Source organism: Haplochromis burtoni, unplaced genomic scaffold (genome assembly GCF_018398535.1).
Source record: "Haplochromis burtoni strain Fernald_Lab_line unplaced genomic scaffold, NCSU_Asbu1 Contig_18, whole genome shotgun sequence".
Lineage (NCBI taxonomy): Eukaryota > Metazoa > Chordata > Actinopteri > Cichliformes > Cichlidae > Haplochromis > Haplochromis burtoni.
Window position 1 is genome coordinate 3176618 of NW_024582379.1, and position 13181 is coordinate 3189798.

Genomic DNA, 13181 nt, shown 5'->3' on the forward strand with positions numbered 1-13181 from the left:
CACAGAGGATCTCTCTGATGGAGAGGAGGTCTTCCCGAAAGAGATTGCCAAGTGGAACTCCAATGACCTCATGGACAAGATCGAAGCTGCAGAAACGGAGGAAACTCCTGGTATGATGAACACCTCTACATGGCAGGCACAGCCCAACGACACTTGATGTTAAATGTGTGTTTGTGTTTCTAGGTGAGCTGTTCAAGGAAATGACTGTTGATTATGAAAGAGCAACCAGCGAGGAAAGATTAGATGAGGTATGTGTGTCACATATTGACTGCCAATGCAAATAACACACCTATAACTCGCACTCCTCTGATGCCCGTCCATGTCTGGAATAAATATCCCTTACAAGCCATCTGCTGAAAGTTTCCTTCAGGACATGATTTAATTTGAGTTTAGCTGCTAAAAAACAAAAAAAACATATCAGGCTTTAAACTTTGGAGGATAAGAGCCTCTCTGTCCTCTTGTGTTCAGATGCGTGGCTGTCTTAGCGGCCAAGCCGATAGCTCTCCCATTCCCACCATCACGGTAACAAGGCACCAGTCAGTAAGTAAACATTTTGGCCCCAGTGCAATGTGGGGTACAACAGTTCTTCAGACACCTCCAGTCTATTAAATGCCCCTGCCCTTATCCTTGCCGTAGCCCGAACCCAAATCCATGTGTACTCCTCAACCTCACCACCTTCTGTTCGACCCCCTCCCCCCTCCTCTGTACTTAATGGAAATGTGAAGTTTTGGATTGGAAGTAAAAGACAAAACTACACATTGTGCTGTGCTAATTAGTGTGAACTTGTCATCAGGAAGCATGGTTGTTGTTTGCTGTTAGTTGAACGGTTGTCCAGGTGAAGGTTGGCTCTGTTATGTGTCTTCATGGTTCCTCACCCCTCAATGGCTATAAAAAGCAGTTTGCCATGTAATTCATGTTCAAAACGATGGACGCAAAACGTTGCAAGTCGTACCTTTTGAATCGGTTAAAAAGTGATTTGATGCCCATTTTCAAGGCCTCGTTTATCTGTTTTTGTTTGCTTGTTTTATCACTCACAGTAAGTACGTATTCTTTGGTCATGCTGATGAAGTGAATAAACATTTTATTGGATATTTTCCCGATAGCGTGCCTTAACATTCCCGTCCATAACGCTGCTTATTAAATTTGCTGTTCTCAGGAGAGCTCTTCCCAGCAGTGTCTGCAGCCCTCCAAGATCCATGTGCTCATCTTGGTCTTGCACGGAGGGAACATCCTGGACACCGGAGGAGGCGACCAGAACAGCAAGCAGGCCGACGTCAACACAATCAGTACGGCTTTTGACACAGTCATGCGTGTTCACTATCCTGCGGCGCTGGGACGCATCGCCATCCGCTTGGTGCCCTGCCCTGCCATCTGTGCTGAGGCCTTCTCCCTAGTGTCCAAGTAAGAGCACGCGCATGCACACATTTCTCTGCAGGCTCAAAACCTCATGGATAATCATTGAAGGTTTGTGTGCAGTTAGGTTCATAATTTATTGGATGAAGACAGAATTCTTGTGGTTTTACACAACCACAGTGGAGTTTAAATCAGATAATCAATCAAGATGTGATTGAAGTGTAGACTTTCAGCTTTTATTTAAGAGGTTTGATGAAGAATTCCATTAACTGTTTAGGAATTACAGACATTTTTATACAGTCTTTAATTTTAGCTCTAAAGTAATTGGGCAAATTTACATCATTTTAAATGTAAGGATCCTAAGGCTCAGTGACTGCCTAAAGTCTAGAGCCCATATACATTTTCTGTTGAAGTGCTCTGGTGAACCTTTACTACAAACACTTGAGTTGCTGCTTGTTTAATAACTGAAAAGCTGTGCCTTTGAGCTGAGAACAGGTGACTGACTATTGAAAAATATCATATTTCTGTACCCTGAGAAACTCTAGGGTTGCTCTTACAGTTTGCTTTGTGTCATTGTCCATTTGCACTGTGAAGAATTGTCCGATCAGTTTTGCAGCTTTTGTCTGAATCTGATCAGAGAGTGTAGCTCCATACACTGCACAGTTAATCCTGCAGCTTCTGTCAGCGGTCGCATCACCAATAAACACAAGTCCTCCGATTATACTAGCAGCCATACGTACCCATACCTTCACACTGCCTCCACCATATCTGACATTATGAGTTGTTTCTCTAATACTCTATATTTTCTCATCCATGTTCATGCTGGTTTCATCTATCCACAGATATTTTTATACAGTGTAACCAGTGGTTTGCACCTTGCTGCAAATTCTCTGTATTTAAGTTCATGAAGTCTTCTTTTGATTGTAGATTTTGCCAGTGATAATTCTGCCTCCTGTGGTGGTGGTTGTTGTTGTTTTTTGTGTTTTTTCTTAACGATGTAAATAATTCCTCACGCACTTTGGCCTTCTTCAGTGGTCTTTCAGTGTACCGGATTGTTTATTTGGCCACTCCTGAAGTTTTGTCTCTCTCTCTCTCTCTCTGAGAGGTTGATTTTGGTTTTTCAGCCCAATGATGGCTGATATTTCTTCGGGCCATATATTTAAATTTACAGTTAAAAGCTTTAAAATGTAAATTCAACACTTTGAATCAACTTCAATTATGTCTTCTTCATTTATCATGACATAACAAGTGAAGATGCCTCACCTGGCCTTGGAACTGCTCGTCAGTCAATTGTAGAATTAGTTTTGAGCCACTAAAAATGAGGGACTCTATAAAAAAATGCATCTGACTTTGTTAAACCCCTCCAATTAAACTCAAAGTCTGCCTTTCAGCCACATCCTGATTTGTAATTTAAAAATAACAACAAAAATTGTGTTTGTGAAACAAATTGTGGTTCTAACCGTATTTTAGCTCGATAGCTGTTTACTTATGATGGAAGAGGTCCAGGTGCAGCTCGTGACTCTTGTCCTCTCTTCCTGCGTTTATTTATTCTTCCGTGTGCATGCCTTGGGTTTTAAATTTCATAATTTGATTTTTATCCACTAATGTTCTCACAGCTTGAGCCCTTACAGCTACGATGAAGGTTGTCTGTCCAGCAGCCAGGACCACATCCCGCTGGCAGCCCTGCCTCTCCTCGCCACCTCTTCTCCACAGTACCAGGATGCTGTGGCCACCGTCATCTTCCGAGCCAACCAGGTGTATGCGGACTTCATAAAATCTCTGGACGGGGCTTCTTTCTCCGGCCAGGTCAGATACCGATGGGGTTTGTTGTTCTTGTATGCTGTTTAATAAAGAATTGGAATCATTAGAGTTGAACCAGCTGTACTTTTTGGAGCCACATTATCCTTACATCCAGCGTGTAACTGCGGAAGTCTTTTCAGGTGATCCTGAACCCCACGCATATATGTAATAAATATTTTTCATCCTTTAACTCTCCAGGTTTGCCTCATTGGGGACTGTGTGGGAGGAATCTTGGGCTTTGATGCTCTGTGCAGCAGCAATCAAACAGTAAATGAGAGCCAGAACAGCAGTCGCAGGGGCAGTGTCATTAGCGTACAGGTAAGCGAGACATCCTCCAGCATTAATGAATGCACGGCGACAGTCTCGGCTCATCCTAAACAGTGCCTGGAACACTCCTGTGTGCACCTTTAACCTGTTTTGTTCTTCTTAATTAGCTCATTTGTTGATATTTTTTTCTTAAGGTGCTGGAAGTTTTAATGACACATTTTCACAAATCGCCCCTGCAGGACCAGGATCTTCTCTCTCCTGGCATCATTGTCAACAGCGGACACGGATCAGCATCTCCAACCTTGGAGGGCAGCCGCCACCTCAGTCGCAGCAACATCGATATCCCACGTACCAGCGCAGGCGACGACACCAAGAGACAGCTGCCTCGGAAGAGAAGTGACTCTTCCACCTACGAGCTGGACACCATAAAGCAGCACCAGGCTTTCCTGTCCAGGTGTGTCGTCCGTGGGAGGACAAACTCTTTATGTGGAATGAACTTCTTTTGTCCTTTTGTCATGCACTGTCAGAATATGTTTTATTTTTAGTTCCAGGCACGGAAGTGACTTTGTGTTGTCCTCCCAGCTTACATTCCAGTGTCTTGCGGAACGACACAACCTCCCGAAGGTCGAGCAGTAGCACAATGCTGGATGGAGGCTCCCTGGGGAAATTTGACTTCGAAGTGTCCGACTTTTTCCTCTTTGGCTCTCCACTTGGCTTGGTACTTGCCCTGAGAAAGACTGTGATCCCTATGTTAGATGGTGAGCTTCAATTACCAGGCTTTGTACTATCTGTAAAGTGAAAGGTTTGCCCCAGATGGAAATCTGCTTATTACTATAGACACCTATAGACCAGGCTGTCACCAAAATATGCTTGAATTCTTCCCTTCCTCTTTCTTATGTCTCTGGTTTCATTTCTCCCCCTAGTGGCCCAGCTACGACCTGCCTGTCAGCAGGTTTATAATCTGTTCCACCCCGCTGATCCTTCAGCCTCCCGCCTCGAACCTCTGCTGGAGCGGAAATTTCACCTCCTCCCTCCGTTCAGCGTGCCCCGTTACCAACGCTTTCCCCTGGGAGATGGAAACTCCGCCCTGCTGGGTGAGCTCTTTTTACAGATGATGGATGAAAGGCCACGTTAATGTGAAGCTTTCAGTCTTTGTACGTCTGTCTTGGATGCACACACACGAATGCAAAATACCCTTTAAAAAAAACCCCAGCAACAACCACTTAAGATCACATCACCTGATGCTTCAGATGCTGATTTTAACCCACTGTCCTTTTTCCCATGGATGCACACCATAGATGGCTTAAAGATGCCTTAGTAGCATGCGTTGAGTTCATTTACAAAGTAGACACTGCCTGAAAGAAAAATTACACGCTTTTCTACTGTTTGTGCTTCGGCATGTTTTGTATAGCAGTTTATTAATCTCGGTGTTGTCACAGTCCCACTGGTGGTTTCTGTTTGGACTGATCTTTATAGCGGAGGATGCCTACCCTGTTTATACAATTACATGTCTGATGTTCTCGAAGAAAACGCACACAGAATTTAATAAGATCTTTAATGAGGAGAAATTTCTTTTTTTTTTTAAAAAGATATCTAACATTATTGAATCAGGAACTGAGGCTTAGTAAGGATGGACACCGGGGTTAATAAAGATGTTTAATATGGTTAAGATGTTTCTTAATTACTTCAGACCAGAGTTTTTGTGTTCCCTGGTGGTCATGGCCTCCATCAGATCAGCTACCAATGACCATCTTCAGGCCTTCCAACATTTTTTTTTTATAGCGATGAAGTTTCAAAGACAATTTCAAGATCACTGTTAAGGCAAGAGAGTTCAAATGATTTCATAAATAGCATATTGCAGGCTTTTTCTAATCTTAGAACAGGGTCATATGTCAGCTTATTGTGTCTCTGAGGAGCAGCTGTGGTCCAGGAAAAAGTGAGCTCCACTAAGGGCTTGACTCTTGTTCCTTGTTCAGTTCTTGCTTCATATGTTTTTGTCTTCCTTGTCTTCTTTCCTTCCTCCTCTCTTGGCCTCCTGTCTCCATATCCGTGTACCTTGCTCTCTACCTCTAAAACCTCCCCCCCCGACTTCTGCCCCTCCACCCACCCCCCTCTGTAGTGGAGACAGTCCAGAGCAACGCTCAGCTGCTGCTTGACAGCGGGCCTCTCCTGTCCCTTCGCTGTCAGGAGACCATCAGTGAGACCTGCATCCCTGTACCTGTGCTAAACTGGCAGGAGGGCTCCCTCAAAGCCACACCCGCCACTATGGAGTGTGTGTAGCCTCTCCCATTCACCTCTATCTGTTCCCAGCCCTCATTCGCCGTATCTCTGTCGTCCCTGTGTTCGTCCCTCTCGCCATTACGTCGAGATGCTCAGATTCCAGGCCACCTCTTACACTCTTTGAGTATGTCCATGCTGTCATTTCAGTGTCCCCAAATACTGATAAATACATATATATTTGACCTTTTAGCATCGTGTCTTCTGGTTTACAATTTTAAAAGAAATGTAGCCAATTGGAACATCAAGTCATGGAAATACTCGAGACAAATCTGCTAAGCATCTCTTGTGGTGCTGTGTTTTGCTTTGTGCCATCACATTTTCATGACAGAGTTTGGAAGATGCAAGCGTCTGTGTTTGTGTGCTGCGGTTTTAAGGCCGGTTTCAGTGTATTTGCATCATCTCTGTAATATTAGCTGATTTGTGGTGACATAGGGTTTTTTTTGTTTCCTTTTTTTTTTTTTTTTTTTTTAAATACTGTTTTTTTGAATTTCCAAAAAAGGTTTTGATGTGCTGCTTGTGACGTGTTTGTGCAGTGGACTTGGAGCTCTGTGTGTACATGCTAAACAGACTGAAGCCTGTGCTGCTTCTTGTGATACTAGTCAGAGGTCTTGTGATTTTACTAAATCTCTGACGTTATTTTATTTTCAAGACATTAGAATAGGCTCTGAATTTAAAAATCACCTCCATAACACACACTAATATTACTGTAGAAGACGTGGATATTTGTGATTTTACATTCACTGTGTGTTTAATGTCTTCATTTACCAGTCACGTGTTGATCGGTGAAGAAATGTGACCGGGGCCTCGCCGCCTGCTGTCACATTTCTCACCTGCATTCCCCCTCCTCCCCCAACCGTCACCGTGAGTTCCCCCTTACCTGTGTCTCTGTCTAATGGGATCTCCTTGTTTGGGCTCAATAGCGGATGTTGTTCAGTCTCATGGTGGTGTCTTCATGGACAGTTCGTACCCCTCATCCCCCGTAACGGGCCCCCTCTCCCGGGGCCAGCGGAGGGCCAGTGAGGTCAGCATTGCCAGCCAGGTCTCAGGAATGGCAGACAGTTACACTGCCACCAACATAGCCAACAGTAAGTGCTCTCAATACCAAACAGTCTCTCTTTCTCTCTTCCTTCCACTCACACAAACACTCTTCTAGTAATTCTCCCGCTTTCTCTCACATTCAGCCCAACTTTTATCTGCTTTTATCTGTCCTAGTTTCTCTTTCCAACACTCCGACATCATTTACTCTCACTCTGACTCTACACACACCCTGCTGTCCTGCAGAAACAGTCTAGTCAGCCACGTTGAGTGTCCCGCTCCTTTTTGCTCTTTTCTGCTTTGCCAGATTTGGGATTGAAGTGAGACTCATGTAAGGTGATTTATCCATCTCCTGTTAAAACTAAGACAAGATCAGAGTCCCGGAGAAGAAACCAGCTTAGAGCCACTTTCCACTGTCTGTCTTTCTCTTACTCACTGTCTAAATGTAAATGCAATGAACGAGTGCTGCATTTAATTAATGTGGCGATGCATGTAGACACCTGTTTCCCTCAGCCATTCCTGCATTGTCGACTCCCTATTGCAGTGTTTGCTGAGATAACCGGTACTGTTTCCTCTTTGTTTGAATGTCCTTTGAATTCCTCCTCCCCCTCACCCGTTCACTTCTGTTACCAGAACATTTATTTGTGCCTCATGTTACTGCGCCTGAACACTGCTGTTCAGCCACCCACAGTATAACCCTGGAAATGTGCTTAAACTGATTACGACATGTTTCTCTTCTGCAACAGCATCACTCTGCCCCATTTACCTGAGCGGTTCCTAATATATCTTTAGGGCTTATACAGTCGCAGCTCTTTTTAAAACTCTCCAAGCTGTCCTAAACTGTCACAAGTGAATTTGTATTCATCATATCATATATGGTTTCTTTATCTTTTTGTTATTTTTGCTGTTGTTTTTTCCCCCATAGCTGAATCAAATCAGGTTAACCAATCCAAAAAATACAGTCTTTTGTCCCTACTCGCCCTATCATCACAAAACAAATTCTTCCTGAAAACTCCTCCCACGTCCCGTAAGGAAACAAAGGCTTGCCAGGCCGCAGGATCTTCTGATGCATACGTAGCGGCAGAGCTGGACGATGAGGCAGACTCTAGTGAACCTCTAAGTCCCACCGGCCAGTACGAGAACTACCGGGCAGGGCTGGACTTTGCTATATCTGATCTGGTCTCACTGGACTCCCAGGCTGAAGTGGACCAAGGTATTTTTATAAGGAAGGGAGCTACTGAAATCAGTGTGAGGCTACGGCTCTCTTCCATGTGCTGCTCTGTTTTGTGCCACAGTCAAAAGACTCAGCGCTGCTCTTCCAAAAAGCCTCTTTGCCTCCCTTTCACTTCATTTTTCTAAAATGTAATTCACAGCGATTCAGGTGCATTCACTGTCACTGATGAGGAGTAATCCATAAATCTAGATGCTGCCGGGGCTTTTAAAATCATTCATCTTTTTTCACACGCAGACTAACACAAATAACCACCTTCAGCTGCTCATGTAATCAGCTCTAACTATCGGTTCCTGTTCTCAGCCTTTGGATTTGCTGATAATAACCATTATAAACTCCTTCCTTTCCCTCCTGTAGCTGAAGAACTGCTGGGATTGGTGATGAGTGTGGCTGAAATTTGAATTCAACTTCTTTCTTTTTTTGCTATAACATCAGGGGTGTTGCACCTTTCTGTGGCATCACATACCTCACGCTGGCTCTTTGAGTTTCATCTTACGTCTCTGTACCCTATTCACTCCATTCCCATTGCAGTTGCAGCACGCTGGTGGGGCACAAAGCGGCTGGACTTTGCCCTGTACTGCCCCGATGCCCTAACAGCTTTCCCCACAGTGGCTTTACCGCACCTGTTCCACGCATCATACTGGGAGTCTACTGATGTTGTGTCTTTTCTCCTGAGGCAGGTGAGTAAACAGCAATAATGAAAGTGTTAGGACTTATTCAAAAATTCTCAGTATGAATCACTGAATTGTCCCCTTTCAGGTCATGAGGCACGAAAACTCAAGCATTCTGGAGCTCGATGGAAAAGAAGTGTCTGAATTCACCCCCTCTAAACCTCGAGAAAAGTGGCTCCGCAAGAGGACTCACGTGAAGATCAGGGTGAGCATCTTATCTGGAAACAAAGTCTGTTTCAGAGAGCTTTAAAGTTTAATCGGGGACACTACGATACCTGCCATCTAGTTACAAATCAAAAAATAGCCCTTTTGTTTTTCTTTTTTTAAATTCATTTCAATTTAAAATTTTAATAAAGCACCAAATCACAATAACTGTTGCTTCAAGGCAAAGACCCTACAATAATACAGAGAAAACGTCCAACAATCAGATGACGACCCCCTCCCCTATGAGCAAGCACTGGGTGACAGTGGGAAGGAAGATCTCCCTTTTAAAAGGAAGTAACTGCCGTTAGGGTTGAGGGGAAGGAGACGTGACAACACTCTGGACGACAGCCAAAGATTATTAATGACCAATTCCAACCAATATGCAAAAAAAAAAAAAAGTTGTTGGTATTTGTAGACTGTTTATGTTTAAATAAAGATAAAGCAACACATCAGCATTTTCCCTTTGTTTCTTCTGCATTGACAGAACGTGACCGCCAACCACAGAGTGAATGATGCCGTCTTCACTGAAGATGGCCAGCAGGTCTTGACAGGCCGCTTCATGTACGGCCCTCTGGACATGGTGACTTTGGCCGGGGAGAAGGTGAACATGCTTCTGTCTTTAGTAGCTCACCTGCTGTTAGAGATACCTGGGAAATCTGGGTTTGAGCTTTTTTTTTTATTTTTATTTTTTTAAGTTCACTTCTAAGTGGATTTTAAGTCTCATACATTTGAGACATGTGTCTTATGTTTGACACACAATCCAAAGTTCAGGTATATATAATGATTGCTGTGAAATTTTAGCTTCATAAATTTCAAGATATATTATTGAAAATTGGTCCGTTGACCCAGGACATCTTGAAATCTGAGCCACTGCTTGAGCACAAGTATGTCGCATTCACTGGCCTTACTAGAGTATTCACCAGTTGGCTAGTAGAGCCCTACATTTGAGCACTCACTAATAATGTGAAACATTTAGAAAACTTTTTAATGTGAAATATTTAATCATAAAAATGAAGACAATGTTGTTTTCGTTCAACTTTACCTCTGGGTTGAGGAAATATGAAAAAAACTCAAATATCTGTCGATCAGCTGCGTTGAAACGCTTTTGTTTCCTTTTCATTCCTGCGCAGGTCGACCTCCACATCATGACTCAGCCACCATCGGGAGAATGGGTGTACTTCAACACCGAGGTGACCAACAGCAGCGGGCGCGTGTCTTTTGTCATCCCAGAGGACAAGCGTCTGGGAATCGGCGTGTACCCGGTTAAAATGGTGGTCAGGTGAGATTAGCCTGGTACCAAACTGTTATTGTATTTTATATATTCAAGCTTTTTGTCCGTTTATCTTCACAGAGCCTCGTTTCCATTTGACTTTTAGCTCACTTTATTGCAGCTCATTTTTTCTTTAATCTTTTGGTTTCCATTTCCTTACTCTTTTTCTTTTTATTCATCAGGGGTGACCACACGTTCGCTGACAGCTACCTGACAGTTGTTCCACGTAGCACGGAGTTCGTAGTGTTCAGCATCGATGGTTCATTTGCTGCCAGCGTTTCGATCATGGGCAGTGATCCCAAAGTGCGAGCTGGAGCTGTAGATGTTGTCAGGTAGCTGGCTGCTCTACCTCTCCTGTTTTCTTGGCTTCACATATTTTCTCCCTGATTGAACTTTAAGATCTGGTGTGTCCTGCTGCTTCTCCTTATTTCAGGCACTGGCAGGATTTAGGCTATCTGATCATCTACGTGACCGGACGGCCAGACATGCAGAAGCAACGGGTAGTGGCCTGGTTGTCTCAGCACAACTTCCCTCATGGCATTGTCTCCTTTTGCGATGGCCTGGTCCACGACCCGCTCAGGCACAAGGCCAACTTCCTCAAGTCTTTGACAGAGGTCAGAGTGGGGATGGGACAAATGCTGACAACCCGTTATTATTTTAAAAATGTACCCATTTGTTTAAAAGAAGCCAGGATTGAACATTTCTCGTCTTCATTTCTCCGATTTCAGGCACACATGAAGATTTTTGCTGGCTATGGATCAACCAAAGACATCTCAGTCTACACCTCCATTGGCCTCCCTTCTTCTCAAATATACATTGTTGGCAGACCTTCTAAGAAGATGCAGCACCAGTGCCAGGTATCACTTTCTGCAAACGATCCTGTTAATAGTCTCTTCTCACATAAAAAAAAAAACTAAAGTAAAAGCTCAAGTCACCGCAAAATGTGTTGCTTTTTAGTTGACAGTTGTTTCTCTGATCCTTCAACAGTTCATCACAGAGGGATACGCAGCTCATCTGTCCCAGCTGGAGTACAACCATCGCTCTCGGCCAGCCAAGACCACCAGTGCACGCATGGTGCTACGCAAAGGCAGCTTTGGCTTGGGAGCAAACAGTGACTTCTTGAGGAAGAGGAACCATCTGTTACGCACCATCTCCTCTCAGCCAGCCCCCAGCTCTCCGACGGGCAGCATCCACAACAGGCCGGAGCGCACGCAGAGCCAATCAGACAGCGAGCGGCTGGAGCGGGAGCGGCTGGAGCGCGCTCACAGCCACGGCCAGGGAGGGGCCCAGCGCAGCATGAGCATCACGGCCAGCTGCTGGGGCCGCAGCAGCAGCACCAAGCTGGAGCCAGGAGTTTTCAGCTCAAAATGAGACTGGAGACACGATGCATGGTTCGGGAGAGTGACTTACAAATGCAGTGCTGAGGAAGAGACACAAAGTGACGTGAATATAAACGCAAACAGTGGAAAGCAGTTGGCTTCTTGCACCAGATAGGTAAAATACCATAAGGAAAAAAATTCAGGTGCTATAAATCACTCTTTATAAAAACTAACACCAGTCACATTCAGCACAGATAGTTATGGGCAGAGCATGAGGCAACATTCATGATAACACAGACCAACATTTCAAGAAGTGTTGCCCCAAGGCGGGAAAGTGCACACAACCAAATAAAGCTAATATTGTAGGGATCCAGGCTGTTTGTACTGTTTAGTAAATATTTATTAGTCTTGAATACAAGGTCAGTTTTGCTCCTTCAGCACATGGAGACAGTTACACACACACACAAACACGCCCCATGCAAACAACACAGAGTTGTTACAGTAGCAGCTGTAACCAACTAACGTGACCAATGCAAGCACAACAACGACTACAGAGACGAACTTTGTTTATAGCAGTTTTAAAGCTGCGTCCTTTTTAACGCGATGATCAGGTACGTTCCAGTCAGAGAGCGGAGCTGAGAATCAGGTGAAGCTGATTCGTCAATTTAGTGTACACACGGAAACAATCGAGAAGCCAAAATTAATTTTTGTTAGATTTCTTTTCTTTTTTTTAAGGAACACCGAACAGATTTAACCCTCTCAAGGCAGGCGTTGCAGATTTGCAACAGTTAAAAGCTAACAACCTGATTACCCCACATACATATTTTATGAGGTTTTTTACTCAGAAGTACCACTGCAGGTGTTCTTTTGTGCATTAGCAACAAAAACTTAATTTGAGCCTGAGAGGGTTAACATCTTTACACTCCCGTTCTGCTTGTTTTCTGGTCGCCCCTTAGACACGAAGAATCATGTAACGCAACACGAAGCAAAGCGCGTAATTACCCTTTAACTGTGGCTGCAGCTGAAACTGTTCTTGGGTTTTATTGCATCTCACACTTCACTTTATGCCATTGCTGCCGTACCCTCCTGAAAGAGCAGCGTGCAGCTCTGCTATAGGGAAAAGCAGTACTGTAAGGGAAAGTGCCAAAGTGAAGCAGTGCTGAAGGACAAGCCGTCTGTGGATGCAGAGGAAAGGAGGGCTCTCCTGTGTAAAAACAGAAACATAATAAATGGGTTAGTTTGTGTAAGTATGTAGTTGAATGCCTTAACAAGGCTTGTACATAATTGTTACATTACAGTGCAGATCTGGTATCTGGTCCACTGAAGATCAGTTTCAAGTGTCTTCTTTACTCTGGGGGTAAACACCGTCTCATTCAGGATATACTTTATTGATTGATGATACTTGTTGTTATTTAAGACTATAGAAATTTTAAAATGTATGGATTTTTTTCGTGAACAAAATGTGTTTTAAGATTACTTTATCTATGATGTGTTGTTTTTTTTCCCCTCTTTCCTTCAAACTTCAGTTGCAGCAACCAAACCTCAGAGGTCTTTGCCTGGCACAGTGTTGTATTTCTGTTATTTTATCTCTCAGATCACCAGAGTTGTATCAACAGAACTTGTGTCAAAATATTTTTTGTTTTTGTTATTAACTTTTTTGGGGGGGGGGGGTGTGCTTTAGTCTTGGAGTTTTGTTATTGTTTAAAACATTTTTGTTATTTTTATGCTTTTGTTTTATTGTAATCATTACT

The 13181-nt window shown here is 43.7% G+C and overlaps 1 protein-coding gene across 8 annotated transcripts in view; it reads left to right on the top strand.

Moving 5' to 3' along the window:
* Positions 1-11652, top strand: part of LOC102300359 (membrane-associated phosphatidylinositol transfer protein 2) — a 41115-nt gene extending 29463 nt beyond the window's left edge. For 4 of the 8 annotated variants that reach the window (XM_042218383.1, XM_042218382.1, XM_042218384.1 and 1 more), the window contains exons 8-26: positions 6-110; positions 184-248; positions 1157-1401; positions 2970-3159; positions 3352-3471; positions 3660-3874; positions 4003-4178; positions 4344-4514; positions 5540-5692; positions 6621-6785; positions 7661-7948; positions 8498-8646; positions 8726-8842; positions 9326-9442; positions 9972-10120; positions 10294-10443; positions 10545-10725; positions 10840-10968; positions 11099-11652. In XM_042218383.1, the coding sequence (XP_042074317.1) occupies positions 6-110; positions 184-248; positions 1157-1401; positions 2970-3159; positions 3352-3471; positions 3660-3874; positions 4003-4178; positions 4344-4514; positions 5540-5692; positions 6621-6785; positions 7661-7948; positions 8498-8646; positions 8726-8842; positions 9326-9442; positions 9972-10120; positions 10294-10443; positions 10545-10725; positions 10840-10968; positions 11099-11482 (3269 nt within the window). In that variant the 3' untranslated portion in view covers positions 11483-11652. The remainder of the gene's footprint in view (positions 1-5; positions 111-183; positions 249-1156; positions 1402-2969; positions 3160-3351; positions 3472-3659; positions 3875-4002; positions 4179-4343; positions 4515-5539; positions 5693-6620; positions 6786-7660; positions 7949-8497; positions 8647-8725; positions 8843-9325; positions 9443-9971; positions 10121-10293; positions 10444-10544; positions 10726-10839; positions 10969-11098) is intronic. The other 4 variants (XM_042218387.1, XM_042218386.1, XM_042218388.1 and 1 more) reach the window with 4 other exon arrangements.
* Positions 11653-13181: the final 1529 nt, after the last annotated feature.